Source organism: Sarcophilus harrisii, chromosome 6 (genome assembly GCF_902635505.1).
Source record: "Sarcophilus harrisii chromosome 6, mSarHar1.11, whole genome shotgun sequence".
NCBI lineage: Eukaryota > Metazoa > Chordata > Mammalia > Dasyuromorphia > Dasyuridae > Sarcophilus > Sarcophilus harrisii.
This window is the reverse complement of record NC_045431.1, coordinates 149,104,347-149,131,247: the sequence shown is the minus strand read 5'-3', so window position 1 is coordinate 149,131,247 and position 26,901 is coordinate 149,104,347. Positions and strand designations below refer to the sequence as shown.

Genomic DNA, 26,901 nt, shown 5'->3' with positions numbered 1-26,901 from the left:
GTTTGGAAATCAGCGAAAGGGTAAATGAAGCCTCAGAGAGGCTCGTTCCGTTCTGGGACTGTGATTGGTGATTACCGAGGCCAAAGGGCGACTCGCCAACCGCCTGGCTAAACCCATTTTGGCTCAGCCTTGCTGCCCATCGAGGGGATCGAGTTTCTCCCTTCTAAGGCCCGCGATTGGAGGTGTTCCGAGAATTCCTGCCGGCCGAAGCAAAGCAGCGAGAGGAGGGACTCGTTGGTGCTCAGGCCAGAATCGGGGCGGCAATTGTTTAGCCCAGACAAGCTGCATTGTTGCCAATCCCACCCTGGCTGCAGTGAGAGGGAGCCGTAGCTGGGGCGATGGTAGTATAAGCATCCGTCACCAGGTAAGAGGGCAGAACGGGCAATCTGCGGCTCATGAGCGTTAACCCTCCTAGGCCGGGGATTCCACGAGGTTCAGTCACCTCGAGGTCTTATTCTCCAAGTCAATTTAAAACCGCATCCTGGGCTCCGTTGCTTTTTTATGTTAGTTTCGTATTTGAGAAAGATTTCTTTTTCCTTTGCAGCGGGCCCGGGATGGGGGGGGGGGGGGGGGGGAAGGAGGTGGGGCCTCTTCTCCCGCTTCCTATTGGTCGGGCGGGCGCGTCTCAGCGCGACCTCGCCGCTGAGCATGCCGTAGGGCAGGGGCGGGGCAGGGGCTGGGCGGGCCAGGCGGAGCCGAGAGACGACGTTTCCCTAATCCAGGCCGGCGGGAGAGCGCCACACTTGACCCCGGGGGCCCCCGCGGCGCCTGAGGCGGCTGGAAACACCCCGTCGGTCTTCCCCGGTGAGGTCCTAGGGAGGGTGGGGTGGGCACGGAGCTTGAAAGGGAGGCCGGGCCAAGCTGGACCGGGCCAGGGCAAAAGGCACCGGGAGGGCCCCACCTCCGCCCCCGCGTGAAGATGCTGCAGCTGTCGGGCATCCCTCCGAGGCTAGACCGGAAGGGGCGGCGGGGCCGCGGGCTTGCGGAGTGGCAGCCTCGGTGTCTTCCTCCTGACAAGGCTCCGTTATTTCCTGAGGGGTCCCGCGGCCTTCTGCGAGGCGCGGGTCGGTGCCTCCGCTGGGGGAGGGGGGGGGGGGTTGCGAGCGCGATCTGACTTGACTAGAGCCCCGGAGAAAGAGCCCGGGGGCGGGGAGCTACTTGCGTTCCCTGCCCTCTGAGGGGGCGGCCGGACTGAGGTGGTCAAGGCAGCCAAACTCGGCTGAAGGGGAGATGCATCGCTGCCTACTGGTGGGCCCCCCGTGTGAGATCCGCGGAACGTACAGTTAGCAGCAAGCGCGGAGAGAAAACAGGAGTGGGGGGAGAAAGACACCTTTGTTCCTGTTTCCACACATTTTTAACATAATTTTTTCTTTCTCTTTTTTTCTACAATTGCTTCTTTGCAACGATCTCCCCTCTTCCCCCCACCCCATCTCCCTTAGCGCATTTCCAGCAGAACCCATTTTTGTAGCAAAACTACAGACGGTCCAAACAAGCCCGTTCAAAGAATCATGGGATGTGGAGCTGGAACGTAACCTCAAGACCCTCCAACCCTTCTCCCATCATTTTACAGATGAGAAAACTGAGGCCCAGGGAGACTCAGTAACTAAGGTTCAGTCTGTGGTGATTATCTCAGTTTTGTACTTTGGGGTGGGGGTTACATAGGGATTAGGGAATTTAGTTTATCACTTCCCAAGAATGTGTCAAAGGACAACTCCTAAAAAAGTTAGGATAACTTTAATTCGTTGAACTGAAACTTATTTTCAGATAAAGACTAAGAAAAATACTTATGTCACTTTTAGTGTAATTTTGGCAACAAAACCTAAAGTATGAGACGTGCCCTTTCCCCTTTTCCACCCTGCAAACTGGGACCTGTTGAAGGGCAACAAAACCTAAAGGATGAGACATGCCCTTTCCCCTTTTCCAGCCTGCAAACTGGGACTTGTTGAAGGGCAACAAAAACTAAAATATGAGACATGCCCTTTCCCCTTTTCCAGCCTGCACTGGGACCTGTTGAAGAAGGTATTTGACTTTAAGCCTTGGTCAACATTTTATCTTAAAATATAAGAGAAACTTTAATACTTTTTGGAAAATTATTAAGTGATTTTTTTCCCCCTTTTTATAATGGATTTAAATAAAAATGGGTTTTTATAATGGATTTTAAAAAAATTCATATTCTTGACTTGGTAATTCTAGATAGTAACTCTCCAATGTCTTTCCATAGTGAGGAAGGTTCTAGATGTTATAATAACTACGTACCTGTTTCACCCTTTTAGTATTGGAGGGATGATCTCAAGAAAGGGTAAGCAGTTATCCTTTAAACTGTATCTTAAAGCTCACAAAGCTACCTTTTGGACTTTTTTAAAAGTTCATGAGAGTAGTTTATATCATTCATCTTTTATTCTTAAAAAAAGAAAAGCATCTTGACTTGGAAGTAAATTGGATTTAGATGAAACAGCTTTGCAAAATCAGTGGCTTCATTCTTTCCTCCAGAATCAGAGTAGAAGGAAACAGGCCATGTACCTTTTAGTATCTTAATGAATTTTACTGAAAGATGTTCTTTGACTTCTGTAGAGAACTGGGAAGAGCTAGAGATATTTCTTGGTGTGTATCTTCAGTTAGTGGTCTACCAGCTACCTGAACTATGCACAGGGCTGTAGTCTCAGATCATCTAATATAAAGTAAAACTTCTAAATGAGTGAGTCATTTGAGGTTCCAGCACTAAAGATAAAGAAGGCATTTCTCAAGCGGAAAAGTAAATAAATAAATAAGACTGAAGTTTCTGTATTCTGGAATGATTAATAAAAAATATTCTGATAACTAAGATGCAATCTAAAAATTGGAGACTTAAGGAGATATCTTTTTTTTTTTGGTCTAGATTTTTAAATATATATATTATATCTACATGGGTATGTCACGTAATCTCTTAGTGCCTTAGGCAACTTCACAAAATTCTTAAATTGTAGAGAAAATGCCTTCTTATCTGGTAAATTTTTTTGATTTTTTAATTTTTTTTAATTGATAAAGGGAATTCAGGAATGAGAAAAATTCCCCATATCAATAAAATAACAAGATCATTCCCTATATCTATTATCATTTGTTTTCATACCATATCTATTTTTTAGGTTGTTCTTCTCCCTCTATCCTTACCCATTGTTCCAAATTTCATGACAAAGAATAAGGAAGAAAGAGGAATGGAGTGGGGGGAACAGGCCACCTCCTTGCTTGGAGTGCTCTTGGAATCTCTAGTTTCCTTTTAGTCTCAGTTCAAATATCATTTCTTATACAAATTCCTTCCTGATTGTTCAGTTATTAATGCCTTCCTCTACCCCAAAGTTACTTATGTTAAAACCTTGCTCCCCACCAGTAAAAGTTAAACTACTTGAGGCAAGGACTATATCACCTGGCACATAAGTGCTTAATAAATGCTTGTTGAATTACAACTTATAATTCTTATAATGTCCATTTCTCTCTTCCTTGCCTAGTTGTATCATTTTTCTTGAAGACATTCCATTGGTTTTTCCTTTACCACCAAGTTCTTTGGAATCAAGTTATGTCAACAGCTGCTCTAATTACTTTAGTTAGAAGTGGAGGGTACCAGGTGAGAAGGAGAGCTCTGTTGACATCACGCCTGCTGCAGGATGACAAAAGAGTAACTTCCACCTGCCATAGCTCCACCTCTGAGCGAAGATCTTCTAGATTTGATCCAGACGGCAGTGGGCGTCCAGCTACATGGGACACTTTTGGGATCTGGGATAACCGAATTGATGAGCCAATTCTTCTCCCACCAAGCATCAAGTATGGAAAGCCAATTCCCAAAATTAGCTTGGAAAACGTGGGCTGTTCTTCTCAGATTGGAAAACGGAAAGAAAATGAGGACCGATTTGACTTTGCTCAGTTGACAGATGAAGTTCTGTACTTTGCAGTATATGATGGACATGGTGGATCTGCAGCTGCTGACTTCTGTCACACACATATGGAAAAATATATTATGTATGTACATCAGTTTTCTTTCTGGTATGTGGTGGTAATGTAGTAAGGCCCTTTTAGACTTGATTCAGATTGGAGATATTTGTAAAGCTTTTTTTTTTTTTAATTTAATACTGATATTGTGCTGTGTAAAAATATTTGCAATAAAAAATAGCGAGTGAAAGTTGCCTCTTGTCAGTCTCTGGCTGAAGACAGAAAAAGCAGGTGCCATTATCTTCTTTAAAAAAAAAGTTTATTGATTTTTTTTTTCCTTTACAATGCTGTCACTTTCCAATAACTGCAATCTTCCTCTCTCGCCTCCATAAAACTCTCTTTTGTAGCAAAGCGACAAAGTCACAGCAATTACATTTGATTATGTGTATAGAATGCTACTTCTCAATTGAGTGAAAAATGTTTATTTTTCTTCTTTTGGAACTAAGCTTTATTGTCTGTTTTTAATGAGAATTTTAGGAATACTCACTTGAGCTTTACTTTTATTCTAAATACTGGTCAAGATTCATGGTACTTTATTTGTATCTATTTCAAATAGCTTATATAGCTTTGAATTGTAGGGAATAGATTTCAAATATTCTAATACCACTATTGTGTGATGATATTAATGGTAGAGAGATTTCCTTAAATGTGGTCACTGGAATTCTAATAAGTCATTTTACTAGCTTAGTTATCTTTGAGAAAGCACTGTGTTACTAGCTCTGAATGAAAAGGGAAGTATATCCAGGTGAATACCTTATTAATAAATTAATGTGTATCAGTTGTGTCATAAGTCTGTAAACCAAAAGAATGCTTAGAGGGCATCTTAGTAACCCTTTCATTTTACAGATGAGACAGTATGAGGTCCACAAAGGGCAAGTGGCTGGCCCAAAATACAGGTAATAAGTAAGAGAAACAATATTTGAACTCAGATTCTTTAAAGCTCTTTGTCTATCACACTGTGTGTGGTTATCATGTTCTTTGGCTACTGTAATATAAAGTTATATACTCCATTGCCATAGCTTCATGCTAAGACATTTTCATTGATTTCACATGGTTGTTGGGAGGATAAAATGAGTTGTGAATGTGAAAGTGTCTTGAAAAGTATAGCACTAGATAAATGTAATTGGTGAAATTAAAAAAATAGTTATTTATTTAGCTAACTATAATAAATAGTACGATCAAAACCTATAAAATGATCATATTTGATTTTTGGCTTTTTTTTTTTTTAAACAAAGGGATTTCCTTACCAAGGATAAGAACTTGGAAACTGTACTGACCAGCGCTTTCCTAGAAATAGATAAAGCATTTGCAAGGCAAGCACACTTATCTGCTGATGGTAAGTAAACCATCTAGATTTCTACAGGAGTGTGGAGATGTGTAAGGACCAGAAAACCACCTTTTTTTTAAAGTTTGCTATTTTAATTTTGAAATGGACTTTTAAGTAGGAATTGGTTTTAATGTAATGGAAGGAACCATTTTCAGCATTTGTTGAGATCCAAGTCGGTTATTTGTACTGGGTTTAAAAATTGTCCTGAAGAGGACTTTCTTTCTTTCCTTCTTTCCTTCTTTCTTTCTTTCTTTCTTTCTTTCTTTCTTTCTTTCTTTCTTTCTTTCTTTCTTTCTTTCTTTCTTTCTTTCTTTCTCTTTCTTTCTTTCTTTCTTTCTTTCTTTCTTTCTTTCTTTCCTTCTTTCCTTCTTTCCTTCTTTCCTTCTTTCCTTCTTTCCTTCTTTCCTTCTTTCCTTCTTTCCTTCTTTCCTTCTTTCCTTCTTTCCTTCTTTCCTTCTTTCTTTCTTTCCTTCTTTCCTTCTTTCTTTCTTTCTTTCTTTCTTTCTTTCTTTCTTTCTTTCTTTCTTTCTTTCTTTCTTTCTTTCTTTCTTTCTTTCTCTTTCTTTCTTTTTTTTGCAAATTAAAGCTTTTTATTTTCAAAACATATGCTTGGATAATTTTTCACCATTGACTCTTGCAAAATCTTTTGTTCCAAATTTTCCCCTCCTTTCCAACCACTCCCTTCCTCTCTAGATGTCAAGTAGGGATTTACTTTCTTAAAACAATTTGTTAGACAGTAAAGTTTGTTCCTCATTGGATAAATTATTTTTTGCCTAAAAGTCTGTTGCTTCCATTGATCTAAACTAGATGAATTGCTAGACACTGCCTTTTTCATTTACTTGGTTGCTCCATTCAGTGTATAAGGATACACTGAAGGACAATGTACTCAAATTTAAGCCTTTTAGGATAAGGGAACTCTATAATGGACACTCATATCAGAGTTGGCAGAGTATTTTGTACTAACAAGAAAAATGGTGTTTTTGAAAATAAGAAAGCAAAAAGTTAAGCTGCAATACTTTTAAAAAATAGAGATGTGCCTTTAGGCTTAGCTGGTTTGAGGATTGATATTCTGTATTTGATTAACTCCTTCCTTTTGAGGAGTTTAAAGTCTGTTACCCAAATTTTCATTTTCCCAGTATCCTGAGGAAATGGATGAGGTTGGATTATCCTCATTTAAAAAATAAGGAGGTGGGAATTTAAAAAAAGGATTAACAGTGTCAGGACTGGGACACAGATTTCTTCTTACTCTCAGGGCTACTTCACTGATAAATATCAAAATTCTGTAGTTTAGAGAGACAGTGACTTGGTGATGAGAATAAGATATTTTCTTTACTCTCTGATGAAGGTTTTCTTATCAGAATGCTCAGAGACATTGAAGTCTACATTTTTTTTTTCAAGACCTATTATCTAGTTATTGACTTCCTTCTGAGCCAAAAGGAAAGGACTAAGGGAGGACTAAGGACTAAATTCTATTTGACTCTTTGTTAATAAATTTTAAAAGGATGGATAATTAATTGGCTCAATTTAAAACACTTGTGTTTGATCATGTGTATAATAATAGGGCATGTGTAACAGACAATTATGAAAATAGCTCAACATTTTGGAGTAAAATATTTGGAAGGGCATGTTACTTTGTATCATGACCATTTAAATAACAGTGCTGAACTTATAATAGGTGATAGATCTAGGGCCAGAAGGATCTTAGAAGTTAATCTACTCCAATCTTTCCTTTTACTGATGAGGTCATTGAGTCCATGGAGATAGGGTACACAAAGGCACAAGATAGTAACATAAACAAAATCTATTCTAGAGCCAATGTTTTTGTCTACTGTGCTAAGCAGAAAATTAGAACAACTAAAGAAGTTCATTTGGAGCAAACCCCCTTAGTAAGTGTTTAGTTTTATAAAAATAACAACAAAAATATTTTTGAGCTTTGGGAAAAAACTTCAAGATCATTATCTTAAAAATATTTTTAAGAGATGGCACTTATCAGATGTCAGGTATTCATGTAGGAGGTATAAGCTTATAATTGTACAGCCTCAATTTAAGGCATTCTGTGATGGCTCATCATGATGGGGACCAGTAGAACAGAATGGCTGGAAGGTTATGATTCTTCACTGGAAAGGCTTCTAGGATACTCCTGGGAACCAGTTGTGTATGACTTATCACCAAGTATGAAGGTGAAAATATGAATAATTAGAAATAACTAAGCCTTAACAAATACTACTTTTGAATATCTTCTAGGATAGTAAATGTGGTACTTATAACCTATTCAGCAATGTCAAATGAATTGGCTGATAAAACACACTGAGAAGTCCACTAAAGTGATGTGTTCTTATATATTCATTTTATGTTTCCTTCCCTTTGAAGAAACTACCAAACTAAGAAAAGTACTCTCTGTACTATAGGTTGATTGAAAAAATCCACTGGACCACAAAATATCCCTAGATCTAGCCAAAGGAATCATGTGTTTGGAATTTCCTGAAATATAATTTGGCTAGTAATATTTCACCAAAGTTTAAAAAAAAAAGGATAACTAACAAAAAACCTTCCTCTTTATATTTGAATTCTTTTACCAAAATTCTTGAGTGAATTTCCTGTTTGTCTCTGTTCTTGTTATTTGTAGCAAGGAACTTGGACCTATATTCCATGAATACTTGTAAGCTGGACTTTAGTGGAAAGAGATCTGCTAAATTTTGTCTCAAGTGAAGGAATCTGGTGGTTTCTAGTTTCATATATCCTATTTCACCTGTTAGTTGAGATGACTTAAGAAATTGCTTATAAGGCCAATGTTAAGAATATATTGCTGAATATAGAGCTGAAGTGCTTTTGAACTTTTTTTTTTGATAGAAAGTATGCCTGTAAATTTTAATTACTTAGTTTCTGAAACTTCCGTTCTCTAAGCTCAGCCCATCACTCATTTATGTGATTGCCATGTGTTTTCTTTAAACAAAGAAAAGAAGCATTAGATTTTCCTTGGTAGACTGTGTCTGAATTTGCCATTCTCGCTTGGCTTTTAATTTGTTAGTAGAAGGTTTTGTAGCATTTCTATTTTGATGATCCAATCACATTACAGGTAGAGAACAGTAAACAAATACAAGTTAAATTTGAAGGCTGCTATTTGAAAATTTCTCTTTTGTTCAGTTGATTTATTCATGTCTTACCCTTTGTAACCCTTTTTGAGGTTTTCTTGACAAAGATAGTGAAGAATGTTGCCCTTTCCTTTTCCAGTGGATCCATTTTATAAGGCAATCAGAGGATGAGTGACTTGCTCAGTTACACACCTACAAAATAGCTGAGGCTGGATTTGAACTCGGGACTTCCTGATTCCAGGTCCATTACCCTAGAACCACTAGCTGCTTCCTGGTCTTAGTATATAGTATGCTTTTAGCATAGTATTTTTATTATTTTGATAACTCAGTAATTCCAGTTTTATTTTAGATTTTCACAAGAAAAAAATACCTTTTAGTCATGTCACCTAAATCTTGCCTAATGGAGGAGTCCTTTCTGTGACCATTCCAAAAACAAAAAAATAAAATGTAAAATTGATTAAAGCTTTTAATGTCATTTATTTCATAAAATGCATGGATTAAAAATGTAGTTTTAAATAGAGATTTTATGCTTTAAGTTTCTAATTAAAACTACCTTGTTGGAAAAAAAAAATGAACAAAACAATATTGAAACATTTTGAGCACTCCAGTCCAAATAATGGTGGATAACTTAAGAAGACAAATATAAAGAAGCATACCACCCATCTCTTGATGCAGAGATAGTAGAATATAGGTGCCATATTGAAATTAACCATTTTAGATAAGGGGAAAAAAAAAGAAATGATTTGGCCCCAAATTTATCAAGGTGTGGTTTTAAAAATTTTTTTTGAAAAACAGTCATTGTGAAATTGATTCTTAGTCATTTCAAAAAAAGACATTTCATCTTCCTTAATGTCCTTTTAATATTAAAATCACATTTGACTTGGTTTCTATACTGTACAAATTATTTAAATATCAATACATATTTATGTAAATGTAATTGAATAATTTACTAGTTCTTTCAAAGAGTCAAGTATTTCATCAGAGATAATATCTGCTTTAAATACACCATTTAAATTAATGCAAGTGTTTTATTTTTTAAAATCTTAATTTTATTGATATCGTTTAATAGTTCTTTTTAAAATAATTTATGTTGATTTTTTTTTTTTTGCTTCACAATAATTTCTCCACATCTTTTGGTCCTTCCTCCCAGAAAGCTATGCAAATCTGATTAATAAGTAGGAAAAAGTCTGAAAATATGTGTACTATATAATACTTGTGGACCTTCTACTTCTTCAAATGGTTGGGGTCAAGGTATCTTCTTATACCTCATCTTTCAAGTCATCCTTGTTCTTTATAATTTCTCAACATTTATTTTGGCATTGTTATCACTATGTATAATGTTTTTCTGTCTCTGTATTAGTTTATGTACCTCTTCTGATACTTTTTATATAATTCATACATTTATCATTCTGCATAGTTATATACACGATGTTCGTGTATTATAATTTGTTTAGCCATTCCCCAATCAATGGGCATCTACTTTTATTACAATTCTTTGTTGCCATAAAAAGTACAGCTATTAATATTTTGGTATGTAATATGGTATGGCCATTTTATCAATGGCCTCTTTGAGGTAGAAGACTAATAATAGGGTCAGAGATGTGGAAATATTAGTCATTTATTTGCATAATTTCATATTGCTTTCCAGTATAATTGTGATAAATCACATCCCCAAGAACAATGTAATAGTGTCCTCCTCCCACCCTTCCAGCAATGATTATTCCCATATTATGTAGAGTTCTGAATCAATCCCTACTCTCTTTCTATTAAATCAAGCCATCTCTTGAATAAAGAATTCTTTAAAACTCCTGCATCTCCTGTATTCTTTAGCTAATTACTTTATAATAAGGCTCAATGAAATTTTAAATTTTTTTAAAATACCAAATCCAATATTCCTCTCTGACAGTTTAGTTTCCAAGGCAACCCAAAACAGACATTATTAAAAGTGAAGTAAATTAAATGGGAAAAGGCAAATAAATCTTGTATTAAAAGGGAATAGGACAATAGAACTTAATTATCATTGTGTTTGATCTGAAAATATTTATAATTTTGCAAAAACCTGGGGCAAGATAGCAACAGGTATTTTAGATAATATAGTACTGGATCTCCTTTGGAGTAACACTGACCCCCTAAAATTTTGAGGAATTTGTTTTTGTGGGACATTTAAATTAAGTGACTTGTTCAGGGTCATATAGCTAGTAAGTGTTAAGTGTCTGAAGTCAGATTTAGTAAATTCTAAGAGCTTGCATATGGGATAGGATAAAAGTTAAATAAAAGTCAATCTCTTCTTTACATTTCATCTTAATCTGTTATTGCTATTTATATTTTAACAGAGTCAAACTGAGGTATGGGCAGTATGGACCTTAATGGTCTCCACATATTAGAGAAAAAGCTTTTAATTACATGGATCTGTAATGGTCTTGCCCATCCAAATGTTTAACTTTTATTCTATACCCACATGCAAGATCTTAGAATTTTTTGAAACCCAAATTAGCCATACTTTATTTAAATAGATAAGAACTTTAAGGGAAAGATAATAAATTGTAATAGTTATGTATGACAACTTATTGTAATTTACAATTTATTTTTCCCTATTTCAATTTCTTGCATCTTTGCTATGGGAAACCTTATTACTTGAATCATTAGCCCATGTATGTTTTCATTTCTTAACCTTGTTTTTTTGCATAGCTCCAGATAAATTAGCATGTTATATTTCTGTAATTATTTCTTATCTAAACTTTTTTCAGCAAAAAAGTTACTATATATCTATATCTATATATACCTATATATAGACATATATATCTACGAATACATGTGTATATGTAAAAATATATGTGCATATGTGTGGATTTGTTTAAAATTGTTACTATCACTAATTTATACTTCTCTATGTGATATTTGCAGGTACTTTGCTAATCTCTGGGACCACTGCAACAGTAGCCTTGTTGCGAGATGGTATTGAATTGGTCATAGCTAGTGTCGGGGATAGCCGTGCTCTCTTATGTAGAAAAGGAAAGCCCATAAAACTGACCACAGACCATACTCCAGAAAGAAAAGATGAAAAAGAAAGGTATTGTCTCCATTGCTCTGGGATTGTTTCTCTCCCAAGTTGAATGACCTTTGACAAAAGGTAAACTTTTTTAGAGTTAATTGAAGTAATATTAGCCTTCCCTTTTCATTAGCTTTTAAATTTTTCTTCATGGAAAGGATCAAGAAATGTGGTGGCTTTGTAGCTTGGAACAGTTTGGGACAACCTCATGTCAATGGCAGGCTTGCAATGACGAGGAGCATTGGAGATTTGGATCTCAAAAACAGTGGTGTGATAGCAGAACCTGAAACAAAAAGGATTAAGGTAAGAGACTGCTAGCATGAGGTGTGTATTCATTGGCCAGAAACAAAGAGAAGTCGTTTAGAGGTTTTACAAGAGAATGAATTTAAATTAAAATGCTTATGTTAAGATAGATTAGAAAAGATCAAAAATTTATTTAATTTAATATTATTTTAAAAGTATAACCCATTTAATTAGTTAATATTTTAGCATGGCTTATTTAAGAAAACAATGATATGTTGTTTCCGGGGGTGTTTGCTTATTGTTATCTCTAACAAGGATAAGCTCCTTGTTAATAAATGAAGCTTCCAGGCTGCCAATTACTTTTAATTCAGTTCAACAACCATATGTTTATTAAGCATCTGTTTTGTGCATGGCACAACTGGTTCAGAAACAAAATAATCCCAGACCTGAAGAACCTTATTTTCTGTTGTATAAATCATCATTCTGCCATTAAATCTTCTCACTGTCAAGTCTTAAGAAAAGTCAAGCTAGTAAGTGTAAGGAAAGGTTCAGTGGGAGGGAACTTGGACTTATGCTAGCATCAAGGCTTCCAGAAGCTCACTCCCAGAACTGCTTGTAGCATCCCTTAAGGTTACTCTATCTGCCCATCCCTTGGTGGCCATGACTAGGCCAGTTCACATGCCTTCGGGCTCCAACTTGTATCACACAGAAACAGACTGACCAGGAGGTGCAACCATTCTGTCTTTATTCAGTCATCCTCTCGGTGCGGGTAGCAGGAAGCAAGAGCGCAGAAGTGCAGGAGAGGGAGCTCTGCTCAAGGCTGTCTATTTATGCTGCCTCTCTTCCCAGATTGCCCACTCAGAACTACGCAGGTGGAACCTCAGAAGGAGGGAGGCTTCTAGAGTTAGTGCACTGTCCCAGGAGGAGATCTAGCAAGAGGACATGCCCCTTGCCATCTCAAGAAACCTATAGCAGTTCTTCAACTCCTGTCAGACACAATCTCCTGCCTCAGAGGCCAAGTCTCTTCTTACCCCCTGGACCCTGCCTACCAGCAGACTTGGCGTACAAGCTCTCAGAGAGAGCAATGTTTTGTTTCCCCTAACAATCTCTGATGAATCCATTACTGCCACCATTAAATCCTGAAATAAATCAAATGCGTAAGTAAGAAGGGCATGTTTAATTGAGATAATTGAGTTGTGAGCCTGGGCCACCCATGAATGTCCATCAGAAAAACTTACAGAAAGATTTTTATATGTTCAGGAGTAAAAGGGAGTTGAGGGTGGGGCAGAATGTGTGTTAAATGAGGAACAAAGCTTGGTCATAAGGCTCTAGCTGCCCTTGGCAATATGAGCAAAAAATCTATTTCATTCTGATTGTTTTTTACCCTTCAAGATTCAATTTTACCCAGATCTTACTGAGGGGGCTCAGACACTTGGAGTCATTTTGGTAGACACTTCAGTAGTTTTTGGCTAGCCTAAGCTAGTTCTGTTTACAGGATAAACAAAGAAATATTCCCATGATGGGGTCCTAGGGTAGAGCCTGGCCCAACCTATTTGAGACTAAGTTCTTCAACAGAAATGTAAGGACATTTCTTAGTATACCTTATTTTTAAAATTTTTCAATAATATTTTATATTTCCAAATACATAGTTTATAACATTCATTTTTGCAAAACTTTGTGTTCCAAATTTTTCCTTCCCCCTTCTTTAGCTTCCCTTCCAAGACAGCAAGCAATTAGATATAGGTTAAATATCTGAAATTCTTTTAAATATGTTTTCATACATGCTGTGCAAAAGAAGTCACACTAAAATAATTTAACTATGGCAAAGTTATATAATGATTGTTACTAATATCTTTTTGAGAAAGTCATAATGGTTATGGGGTTTACTTGAAATCAATTTTTTGAGGATTCAATTCCTTAGGGAATTGAAAAGGGGGAAAACATGAGAAAGAAAACAAAACAAAATGCATTCAGTCTCCATAGTTCTCTCTTTGGAAGCATTTTCCATTTTAAGTCCATTGGAATTGCCTTGAATCATCACATTGTTGAGAAGAACCAAGTCACAGTTGATCACATAATCTTCTTGTTACTATATATATATTGTTCTTCTGGTTCTGCTCATTTCACTCAGCATCAGTTCATGGAGATCTTCCCAGGCTTTTCTGAAATTAGCTTGCTCATTATTTCTTAGAGAACAATAATATTCTATTACCTTTATCTCTTAATATACTTTAGAGGGAGTGGGGCTTTTCCTACTCTCAGGACGGCCTTTTGACAGAAAAGGAAAAATTAAATTTGATGGTAACAGTATTAAAATTAATTTCTCTGTCAGTCCACTAATACATTGTTGGTGGAGTTGTAAAATAATCCAACCATTCTGGAGAGCAATTTGGAACTATGTCCAAAAGGCTATAAAACACTGCATACCCTTTGACCCAGCAATACCACTACTGGATCTTTATCCCAAGGAAATAATAAAGAAGGGTAAAGGACCTACATGTGCAAAAATGTTTGTAGCAGCTTTTTTTGTAGTGGCAAAGAATTGGAAAATGAGTAGATGCCCATCATTGGGGCATGGCTGAATAAGTTGTGGTATATGAAGGTGATGGAATATTATTCTATAAAAATGATGAACAAACTGATTTTTAGAAAGCCTGGAAAGATTTACATGAACTGATGCTGAGCAAAGCAAGGCAGAACCAGGAATACTGTGTACACAATAACAGCAAGAATATACGATGGTCAACTGTGAAAGATTTGGTTCTTCTCAGTAGTTCAGTGATCCAAAAGAATCCCATGTATAACCAGAAAAAAAAACCAATAAAATTTTAAAAAATTTCTGTGGATTCTCTCCTGTGGTTTGCTGAGATCTGTCTTCTCAATGAATCACCAACAATAATCAAACACTTAACATGAGAATATTATAAGGGAAAGAGATTGACCAAGGCATTGACAGGAGCCATGGAGGGAGGCAGTCTTTTTTGGTAATCAGGCCATACAAAGAAGGCCAGTCCACTTCCATGTCCATTTCATCAGTTTATCTTAATTTAGGGCTCCTAAGTCTCATGTAGCAGTCTAATTTCTCAGAGGATTTCTTGATGCAGTCTTCTAACTCACTGGAAGCCATTTTTCTTAGGCATTCTGATATAGGTGGGATCTCAGAACAGCTTCTTCTAGCAGGCTTGTTTCTCTAGTTCAGGTTACTTGTAGATTCTACTTTTTGTGAAAATCTCTTGCAAAACATCTTATTACCATTTAATACAGTCACTTTAAGTTTGCTTTACCAATAACCAGGGCATGTGACAAAAAACTAGCTTCAACCTGGTAATTCTAATAAGAAAATCAAATTAAGAATCTTTAGACCAGAGAATTTACATTTTCCATATATTCTTTGCTTCTTGTCTTTCTCTAAACCAGATATTTGATTTAGAACCTGTCAGTAACAGGCTGAAGGGAGAATCTAAAAAAATTTACAAAGATCTAACTTGTAGAAGAAGAACTTGCTTCTGGTTATAAATTTGATATTTGCCAATATAATTGTGTCAGCTAAGGCTAAAATAAAATTTCCTTTAAATTGGCATTAACTCCACCATCATTTAAGTTATGGTATTTATCTTTTTTCCTTTTTCACATTAGATTCTTGTCCTAGAAGGGAAGGGACTTCAATTTACTACCTATAATGCTTTGTGATGTAAGTTAGCAAGTTATTGTGTTGATATATTTAAGAAATTCAAATATAAACGGAAAAATAAAAAAATTCTGAACCCAATTTTTGTATTTGACATATATAGATATCTGATCATGTTGTTATTATTTCTTTAGGAAAAAAATCTCAAATTTTCACTCTAGCTATTTTATTTACTCTTATTTCCTTTTAGCTGCTCATTTCCCCCTCAGGAGGATTCACTTCTAAGGAGCTAATGCTATATAGGAATACATAAGTAATGGCCCTCTGTATAGAAAGGTCAGTCACAAATGAATTTACATAAGAGAAACCTTCTTTTCTTCAACTCAAAGCAGAAAACATACGATATTAATCTCATTAAATAATAGAATTATATCCTGTTTTCACAGATCATTACAATATTGCCCAATATCATGCCATGCCATTATGAGATATTTAAAAGTCCTTATTTTATGTGGAAATATGACACTAGTAACAGGTTGATGACAAAGCCAAATACTCATCCACTTCAAAATATTGACTATAATCTCAGATTGAAAACAGAATTGTAAAGGTATTGAAGCAACAAGATTCATCATAAAAGTCACAGCTTAATTTATTATGGTTAGAGAGATTTGCTTTTAGAGGAAGAAGCAGTAGCATGTTAATAATAGCATCAATCTGGTCCTCCAGATCTAAGCCCAAGAATTCAGAATGAATCAATCCAAGTATAAGAATAGTGTAAGCATAAGTATATGGCAAGATACAAAGTGAGGCTCAGAATTAAGCAGGTGGGAAGTTTTCTTGTATGGGAAGATAAATTAGAAGGATCTAACTATAGTTTTCCCAAGTTCACTTTCCTAACTTTTATTTCCACTAACCTTAGATATGAGATGTTACTCCCATTGCACTGCTAGCATTTTTTCTTAAAAGTAGTGAGACAATGAAGGACTCAACAAATTTAAAAATGAAACTCTAAAAGAATATTCAGAGTCCTAAAAGATTTTACCTCAAATAGCAAAATCTCACTGATCACAGTAGAGCTGGACACAATTGTTATCAATGTTTTCAAGTTGTTGCAATAAATTAGCTAATAAATAAAAATTATCTGCCTTCTGGGGAAAAAATCACATAAAAGATTTTACTTAATATTCCTTTCTGTTATTATTTCCCTTCAAAATAGCATAAATTCATTCTGATATAAAAAAATAGTCATTAGAATGTAATGAAGAATAAAAGTTTTGTAAATTCACATAGTGAGTATATGATACCAGTAAGGTTCTAGACTGACATATATCTATCCTTTATTTAACCCTTAAAGCAAAAATAAATCTTTAAGACTAGAGTTTGTTAAGCCTAAATTGATTAAAATGTAATTTCAGTATATACCTTTCCAATTATAATCTCATAATTAGACAAATTCCTAATTACCACTCCCTCTTGTCAAAAAATGTTTGCAATGAGTAAATGGATAAATCAAAAAAGCTTCCTCTTCACTTTAGACAAACTGGAAGTTTCCAATTTTTAAATTATGCTTTAGAATATTAACAGTTTTCAAACATTTTCCTTTAACACTTTATCTCATAATATAGAGATATCCAGATTAGAAGAGAAATTGCATTCCTAACAGTATATTTGCACAGTATCATAAACAATATTATGGATTTGAAACATGAAACAAAACCCAATTCTAGTCAAGTAATCTTATAATGGTCTGTTGGACCATCTTATGGCCAAGAAACCCCAGATTGAGGATATAATACATTTTTATAAGCATGGAATTTAGAACAGAATAGAAATTTCATTAGAGAGAAAGACAATAAATTCATTATCTGGTTCTATTTTTTCAAGTAGTATCATAGTCTCACATTATAATTTAATTTTTTAATATTATATTTTACACAAGAGCTATTTATCCCCAAGCTTTGCATATTATGGGGTTCACTATTTCCAGCAAATCCACTGCCAAAGATTTTAACAGAGGCAATAATTTACTCCAATTATAACACTTAAGAGGCAAATTAATAATTTAATTCAAATCTGCAGTCTACAGTCTCAAAAAGAATCCACTGCTTATCAGTTTATTTCTAACCCTCTGTAACTATTGACTTTCAAATGAAACTGCAATTTTTTATTAGTGTATGTAAAGTTTCAAACAACCTTTTTACTTAAATAAAGTCATTTCCTCGCACCTTCTCAACAGACTTAGACCTTCTCATTTTTATGCATCTCTCTTTTGGTCTGCAAAACCCAAACTTTATTACATTCCATATTCAGCTCTTTAAGCTTTTCTTATTTCTCTTTTGCCAACTCTCCAGCATTTGTTACTCGGACTACATGAGTATTTGCTACTTGATTTGCTCAGATTGTACATTTACCATATCCTAGACTATATTCACTCCACAAAATATATCCTTCATAATTTAAGTGCATATTTTAATTAAACTCAATGACTTAATAAAACCTTACTTTCCCAAACTGTATCAGTAATTTCAATCCAGATGATTTTCTTCAATAATTTACTTATCACAATTTCATGCTATTGCTTAATTAGTGACAGTTTAGGTATTCTCTAAAAGATTAAAGCATCTTAAGTCTCTCTCATTCTCCCAAATGGGGATAGAATCTAAACTGCTTGTTCCTAGTTCGAGTACATAAAGAAGTTTGAGGGGAAAATCCATTAAAATGTTCTTAGTAATTCCAAAAACTTAGGAGGCCTGCAGTGACTTATACTTCTGTTGAAGAATAGGAGTGGGGTTCTGGGTTCTCCCAGTCTTATTTAACAGACTACAAAAGGCTTGACTGTGCTATTAATAATCAGTTTCTTTTGTTGTCTATAAAGACCAACTCAAATTGTTTTTCGAAATTAAATCATACTTTCTACTCTTTTCTGCTTAGTTACCTTTCACTTTTCAGAAGCATGAGTTAATTCTTTATGATTCATAAGTCAAGAGAGTTGTATTTTCCATTCTTAACCAATATTTCTCATACAATTTCTACAATGATACATACATTTTTTACATGAATTACTAAAATTCTAAATTGATTGTATTTAAGGCAATTATAGAGAAACTTGGGCCAAAGTATTTCTTAAAAGACAAAAAACTCATTTTTTAGCTTTAAACACATTCCCCTGATATCAGATATTGGGTGGGCAATTGTAAATAACAGAATACTGTAGCCAAACAATTATCCAGATTTTATTTATTTATTTATTTATTTTTTATTTATTTTTTTTTTTTGCTGAGGCAATTGGGGTTAAATGATTTGTTCAGGGTCACACAGCTCAGCCAAATTTGAATTCAGGTCCTCCTGACTTCAGGGCTGGTGCTCTACCCACTGTGCCACCTAGCTGCCCCCTCCCACATTTAAATTGAACAAACTGTGGTTTTGGATTAAAAATCTATTTGGATTTACAAACTTTTAGTTTCCAAGACCATTTTTCAATTAAAATTTAGTCTTTAACAGGATGATTACGTATCCTCTAGCTTCTGCTTCTCTGAATTAACAACTAAATTTCTTTTCAGACTCAACTTTAGTCAATTAGGATTTGTTACATTTCTACTGGATATCTGATCAATAGACTAATTATTCAATCTAATATTGCTGAGAAAAGATTGTGAAGGGAATACTTGGAGAAAAACTGGGGCTGGGATCTTAGACCTGATCTTTCCCTAATTTTCCCCTCTTTTTCTTTGTCCTGTCCTTCCTTTTCTTAATAGAAAGTGTAAATTGCAACATATATGATGTGCTCAAAAGGCATACTATACCAACTAGAGTATCAGTGGTAGAAATGTTTTTAACAAATGGTGTGCAGATATGAGCAATCTAAGACTAAAGGGATGTCGCCTTGCAAATAGTTTAGTACTTTTGCATAGCCTATTATAAAAATGATTAGTGTTCCCATCCTCTTGTATTATTATCTCCTGAAACTTCATCATATTTAGAGACATTACTTTTCTAGGTGGACAGATCGGAAGGATAAAAAGGTGTGTATCTAATAAAAGTCAGTTTATCTTCCCTAGCTAAAAGGGGGGGGGATTTTTAGATCAACTAATTGTTTTTCCATTTTCTCTTTCCTCTGGTTCATTTAAGGGAATCCCATTGACTATTCTGTTTTTGCTATTCTTAGTTCCCATTACATGTAAAAATTCTTAAGCTTACTTAGGCTTAAATCTTTCAGTTTAATTTCTAAATTTCTTAAGTGGTCAAAATTCATCTCTGAGGGACCACATGGTTTTAGCAAGGGTGGGAGATATGACTTTAAACATAAATAATATGACAAAAAGGACAGAGGTACTTTCCTAGAAGTTTTCTTTATCCCTAGAGACTTGTGTCCTTATAACTGGACAAGTTATGAACACACGTAAAAAACACAGTTCTCGTATAACAGGCAGAATTCTATTCTCATTTGGGGTTACTAGGTGTTTCTAGTCACACACATAAATATAAACAGTATACTTAATACTCCACAGAGACAATAAAACTGCAACTTCCTTAAAAATAAGAAAGGCCTTTTTAGATCAAATTCTGGAATACACATCTATACGGTTAATATAGAAATAAAAATTACTCAGATCCTTGAGCTCCTTCCTCAGTTCTTTATGAAAGTCAGATAAGAAAATATATTTGTAAAGTGCTTTGCAAACCTTACATGGTATATAAAAAGTAGCCAGTATAGCAAGAAGATATGGTATTAATAGTTATACTTAACTCTGGTAATCATTTGTATCACAAGTACTTCTCTGTTACTGATATCTTGTAAAGTAAAATTAAGGCTTGTGGATAAATCCTTCATATTGGGATTGTTTTACAAATACTACAATAATTTTGAGGGAAAAGAAATTTAAAAGATTTGTTGTAAACTTGAAAGGAATAGCAAATTGTACATAGTACATTTGCTGTTTCATGTATAATCATCTTTTTTATTCTATTGCATTATGGGAATGCTTGTTTTATTCCATAAATTAAAATACATTTAAAAACGAAATATGTAATATAATCAGGTAAGCATGAAACATGGTCATAAATGGCAAATTAAAAAGAATACCAAGAAAGAAAGGAAGCCAAGGGAAAGAAGGAAGGAAAGAAAGAGGGAAGGATAAGAGTGGTATCATTTTTTTTTCTTTCTGGAAAGATAGACATTTACTGCTCTGCCTTTTCAGTTATACTGTTCCTATTGCTTTTAAGGAATAAAAATACTTTTAAAAATTACTGTATATTTAGTATATTAATGGCTACTCAATGACAAATAAGATCTTTCAGTATTCACTCATTCTCAAGCAAACTGCTTGATAATTGTGTTTGGGTTTATTTATAGCTGCAGCATGCTGATGATAGCTTCCTGGTCCTCACTACAGATGGAATTAACTTCATGGTGAACAGTCAAGAGATTTGTGACTTTGTCAATCAGTGCCACGATCCCAATGAAGCAGCCCATGTTGTAACTGAACAGGTAGTGATTTTAGTTCTAATTTCAATGGAAATTATTTAAAAGCAATTATGTGAGCTGGCTAAAATTGGAAGTTACAACTTAGAATAGATAGAAAAACTTGGTTTTTGTGCCAACCTGTAATTTCATTAGTATAAGGAACTTCTGATGGAGAAACCCCCTTTGGCATTCCAGCTGAGCCACTCCCATGTAACATAACCTCATAGAGGTAGCTGCCTTGGCCCTGAGAAGTAATAAAAACATCCTATGTCAAAGGCACAATGGTAATCTGATTTATCTGACTGCCTCATGAGGTTTTTTTCTTGTTTTTTTCCCCCTTGCTTTTCTTTTCAAGATGATTTGTATAAATTATAGATTCTATTTTCATTATCGCCATTATACATGAAAACATTTTTTCTTTTTACATGCTTTTCTTGTTTACATTTTAGAGCTGTAAGAAACTTTAGAGCTCTTCCAATCTAGTTTCTTCAGTTAATAGAGGGAGAAATTGAAGTGCAGAGAGCTTAAGTGATTTGTTCAAGGTCATGCAACCAGCTACAGGCAGAACTAAGACTTATAATGCACTTGTGCTGATCTAGGCTCTTTCCACTAAATCATACTGTCATAGAAACTGGATATGTTCATGATATGACTCAGTTACTAAAAGAGATCACTGTACAGTAAAGAGTATATGTACTTCATTTAAAATTCTACCCTCCTGTAGGTAACTATGAATTATGTAAAACTAACATACAGATTTTAAAAAGTATTAATTAAACTGTTAACTAGCAATAATTTTGTTTGATTTCTTAGAAATTAGAAGAATTTCTAGGGAATGATTTGAGCAACTCAGATTTGCTAACTGTTCCTTCCTAGCTCTGACTGTTTCCTAGCTAGATGAAGTTGCTAGTTAAGTTTGGCATTACTTTGTATGAAATTGGAAACATGAACATATTGATGATTCACCCGCTTAAGAATATGTTAAATGGATGCATTTTTGTGAACTCATTTGAAATACACTAGACATTTATGGAATACAGTGTCAACTACCTCTTGTAGTTCTAAATAGTATATTATTTGAATCAATCTCTGACAAGACAGTTACAAATGCCAAAAGGATACTCTTTGTACTTATATTAGAAAAATATACAACCACCATAAGATTGATATCAGAATCATCTTGAAGTCAGTGAATAGTGTAAATATCACTATATTTAGAATCCAGCTTTCAAATCATAATTTCTCCCCTTAATTACTCTTGTGATCTTGCACAAATGACTTTGCTTCTTCTCTACATCTGTTTCTCCATCTGTAAAGTGAGATAGTTGGATTAAATGGCCTTTGAAGTCCTTTTCAGCTCCAAATTTGTGATCCTCTGAGGGCTTCTACTTCTGATATGCTATAATTCTGCATGTTTTTTTAATTAGTTATGTGAAGTTTGTTTATTAATACAGTGGCTCAAAAAATAGCAAAAGTATTTAAGAATAATTGAACCAGTGACTAAACTTAGAACTACCAGTTATCCAAAGAGCATTTGTATGTTTAAAATGCATTCAGTTTAAGTTTCTTTGTGCATACTATAATTTCTTGTGTTTGTTTTTCTTTCACCAAATGCTATAGGCAATACAGTATGGTACTGAAGATAATAGCACTGCAGTAGTGGTGCCTTTTGGTGCCTGGGGAAAATACAAAAACTCAGATGTCGGTTTCTCATTCAGCAGAAGCTTTGCCTCAAGTGGTCGTTGGGCTTAGTAGCTTGTGCCAGATGTTACTCTGCGATTGATATCTACTATATCTACTATTATAGGAAACCAAACTAGATTTTTAAAAAATCATCTTATGACTCAAAAATTAGTGCCTAAATTGCTTTTAAGTTTATTATCTATTTCCATGTATTGTTTATGAATATCACGGTTATCATCTGTAAGCTCTAATTCAACTTGTTTGGCATAATAGTATGGATAATCAAACTTCTGCGAGTCCATGTGTACAATGAGTAAAAGGATCTCATAAAAAAAAAAAAAATAAAGGGTTTGATCTAACTGTGTTAACTATTTTATTTCTTTTTTTTGGACTACTAGGCAGCTCTTGATTTTCAATGATCATTTTTACTGTATAAGCTGAAATCTAACTTTATTGTGTATCTTTGGAGAAGTTTTTGATTTTCAGCGTGTGTGTGTGTGTGTGTGTGTGTACAAATAAAACAATATTATGTATACATGTTGCTTATTTTTAAAATACTCTACTAATTGCAAAATATTGATTATAATAAATACAGATAGTCCAGGCCTTTTCACAATTGCTTTTTAAAAATTCTGGCCCAGTAACTAACTGGCTGTTGGAACTGAAAAAAAAAAAATTGAAATGATTCAAATTGAAAGTGATGGGACATACCTAAGGTATGTTATTACAAGCCCAGTTACATTTTTATGAATAGTGAGCCTATGTTTTTTTAACTTGATTGTTACTTGGGTCTCATATAATCATTCATTCTCTTATGGGTGAGGAAGATGCACAGTATATATTTCTCAATCAATCTAGGAGAATAGACTATTTATGCAAAAGGTTCTTTTGCTGGAATAATGTAAAAAAAAGTACTGAAGGTTTTAAGTACTGTATATAAAATTTTCTGCTTTTAATCTCTTTTAAGTGTTTTATATATACTCTAGATATATTAGTTTTTATATTGTGGATAATTTTTTGTGGGGGATGATAACTTCATAATTATGAGGGCTACCTAATAGTGATTTGCTTTTACTCTTTTCTAAATTAAAGTTAAAGCTTTAGTCTAAAGCATAAACATTAAAATATCTGCTTCAACTCCTGTTTGCCTTGTGATTTGCTAATGTAAATTTATGCCTTTTTTTCCCTTCTGCTGTCTTCTCTTGGTAAGTAAATTAGCAGATAGAAATGGATTTCAGAATAGAGGTGCATGGTTGTTTTAATAAGTTATTTCTGCATAATATGTCTCTGAGTATATATTGTTTATAGGAAACTGTCTTTTTCTTGAAGTAAAAGTCTTTGAATGTATACATATTTGAAATAACACTATGTCATTGAAAGGGAACAAAATCCTATATAGCTCTTCACTGATTTGGATTAAACTCTTGATATGATGTATTCCCTTTGGATTTATAATCCAGAGCCCCAGCGGTCACTGTAAGAGGACTAGAAATGGGAAAGTAGAGGAATACCTTTTATGAGCCATTTAAATGTTAATGGTATTTGGAAATGATTTGTAAAAGTTTACTGTTTTAGAAAAGTAAGAAATCCAATCAAAAATTTGAAGATACACTGACATATTGATATCTTGATAGGTGTTAAAGCATTTAAAATGCAATTTCTTTTGTAGTTTATAAAAACAAATAGTGTTCTAAAAATATCAGGAAGTGCAAAGAGATTAGGGTGAAAAGGAATCAAGAAGACTACAGGAAGCCAAAAACCTATATCCCTAACTTAAAGTTTTCCATAATAGTTATTTTCTCCAAGCTTTAAAAGGCTTTATTTACATCCAGAGTAGTTCTATACATTGCATCCGAAGAAAAGGAAGTTTTAGGTCTTCTTACCTTATTCATCAAAAAAAAACACCAAAAAAAAAAACTTCTTAAATGAAACTACCTGATTGCTTTTGCCCCTCCTTCTTTCCAGTGAAGATATGTGAAGTTACAACCTGTGTCATCTTTCTGTGAAATTCATCTGAAGAACAGAGTCAAGTTGAGGAACCTAAGTAGCTTTCTTGCTCTTCCTGATTCAAGTCTTTAAACAAATACACTAAAACTACACCATAAAATGATTACTCAGAGTATCAGAAAATCTATATATTAAAATATCAAAATAGCATTCATTCAAGATTTTTGGTTTATTTGCTACTTTGAATTATTTGCATTAGTGCCCTTTTCCACATTAACACAGATGTGGTCATTAAAATAATTTTATCAAGTGCCTATTACATATATACAAGGTACTGTCCTAATACCGAGAGCTGACTTAAAATCCAGTTATACTAGGCAGTGTTGTCAAACCAGCTTCAAGAACTGAGGTTACTGAGGAATGAAGGATTCTTGTAGATCTGTCAGAGATAGGTATATGTTGCTGCTCCAGTCTTAAGATTTGCTGTGCCTCTCATGGATATTTTTTAATGCTGAGTTAACCAGCTAATCTATGAGAATTAAATTTATTTTTCAAGCCTTTAATATTAAGTATAAAGATGTAGCTTTGGCTGATCAAGGGGAACTTATTAAGATTTCAAAATCTGTGACTTGAAAAGTGTTCCATGGGAATGCCCCCACCAGCAGAAGAAATGGGAGTGATCTAATGTTTTCTTAGAACTGTGAATTTTCCATACAGGCAAAACTGTGTGAATTTGTCTGATTTAAATCTAGTTTATATTCATATAACATTAAATTCTTGGTTATGTTCTAGCAGTGTTTGCTTTCTATTTAAATGAAGACTGTACAGTTGTAACTTATGTAAATTTAATAGCTTCTTTGCTTAATGAATTGCTGCCAAAATGTTATTTGTCAAATGTATTCTGTATATTGAAACCATTGTACTTTGACAATACTCAAAATATAAATATTTGAATACCTTATGTCTTGGAAATTAAATGTACTTTTGTTTTCTTTAGTTCATTAAATTATGACTAAATGGTTAATTGGTGTGCATATTTTGATAATTATAAAATTACATGATAAAGTTAGTTTCTTAAATATTAAATGCATCACATTTTCTTGTCTCTTCCATGAACCACATACATAGATAATTTTTATAAGTTTTTACCTAATGAATAAATTAATTGTAAGCAGTTTGAGTTCAATTAAAAAATCTACTGAAGAGACTAACAATGTTTAACCTGTCAAAGGGAAGACTTGGGGGAATCTAGTATCTGTTTGCAAGTATCTGAAATGCTGTCTCAGGTGAAAGAAAGATTAGACTTATTCTCTTTGGTTCCAGAGGGTAGAATTAGTGGAAGGTTCAGAGAGAAATTATGGTGTGAAGTCAGGAAAAACTTCCTAATAATTAAAACTGTTTAAAATAAAAATGGGATGGTAGTTTCCTCATCTTTGGAGGTTTAGATGAGGAGAATGGATGGCCATTTGTAGTGGGGATAACTTTGAAATATGGTTTGGACTACATGGACATTGAAGTCTCTTCCAACTCTGAAATTCTGTGACACCGTCACAATAACTCATATCAGCTAGCAATGGATCCACTGGGATCCATTCGCCAGTGCATACTTCTGTTTTCTGTATACAAATGGTAGTACAACTATATCTTCTATCAGATATCTTATAGCTTTAATAATTCTGTGGATGCTCTTCTACAGGCAAGCTAATATTACAAATTAGTTCATTTACAGATGAAGAAACCAAGACCATTCGCCAGTGCATACTTCTGTTTTCTGTATACAAAGGGTAGTACAACTATATCTTCTATCAGATGTCTTATAGCTTTAACAATTCTGTGGAAGCTATTCTACAGGCAAGCTAATATTACAAATTAGTTTGCTTACAGATGAAGAAACCAAGACCTAGAGAGGTGAAGGTCACAGCTGGTAAGTTGCAGGCCCAAATTTGGCCCCAGATCTTCTGACTTTAAGACTGGTTTTCTTTCAAAATATAGACACATATACACACATGCACATGCACCCACACAAAACTCTTCACTTGGATTCCTTAATTTATTGTAGATTTTGATATATAATTTGTATATCATAATTTAATTTTTCAAATGCAGAGGTCACATATATAAATTTGTTGTGTAGCTTGAGTGCTGAATTTAAGGAAACTTGATGAACTCAGTAAACAGTTACTTTCAACAAATCATTGACCAAATATTTAATTTCAAAATATTTATGATTATTGGAATTATTGTGTTACTGAACAAAAGCAAAGTATAATTTAATTCTCAAAGTATCCTTTTGTAACCAAATGTAAGTTATTCTCTAAATTAATATGAAGAGTTCCACATGTAAGTTGATTTTGGACTTAAAACACTGAACATTTTAATAGCCCCTATAGCAACTAACATTTAAAAATGGGGGCTTTTATATACATATAGGATCCTTAATTTCAGAATCACATTGGGGCATTGAAGTGGACATTAATAAGGTTTTACATGTGTATAACAAAATTC

At 34.3% G+C, this 26,901-nt stretch overlaps 1 protein-coding gene across 4 annotated transcripts; it reads left to right on the top strand.

Annotated features, from left to right (window-relative positions):
- On the top strand, nt 1-25,420 carry PPM1K (protein phosphatase, Mg2+/Mn2+ dependent 1K). Of its 4 annotated transcripts, XM_023505707.2 has the most exons (8): nt 1-364; nt 1,440-1,620; nt 3,483-3,990; nt 5,196-5,296; nt 11,284-11,449; nt 11,587-11,731; nt 20,656-20,790; nt 22,387-25,420. In XM_023505707.2, the coding sequence occupies exons 3-8, from the start codon at nt 3,551-3,553 to the stop codon at nt 22,516-22,518; spliced, it is 1,119 nt and encodes a 372-aa protein (XP_023361475.1). In that variant the 5' UTR covers nt 1-364; nt 1,440-1,620; nt 3,483-3,550; the 3' UTR covers nt 22,519-25,420. The 4 variants fall into 4 exon arrangements, with proteins under 4 accessions (XP_023361475.1, XP_003772906.1, XP_031799745.1 ...); XM_003772858.4 differs by lacking the exon at nt 1,440-1,620; XM_031943885.1 differs by lacking the exons at nt 1-364; nt 1,440-1,620 and adding an exon at nt 665-804.
- The last annotated feature ends 1,481 nt before the right edge of the window (nt 25,421-26,901 follow it).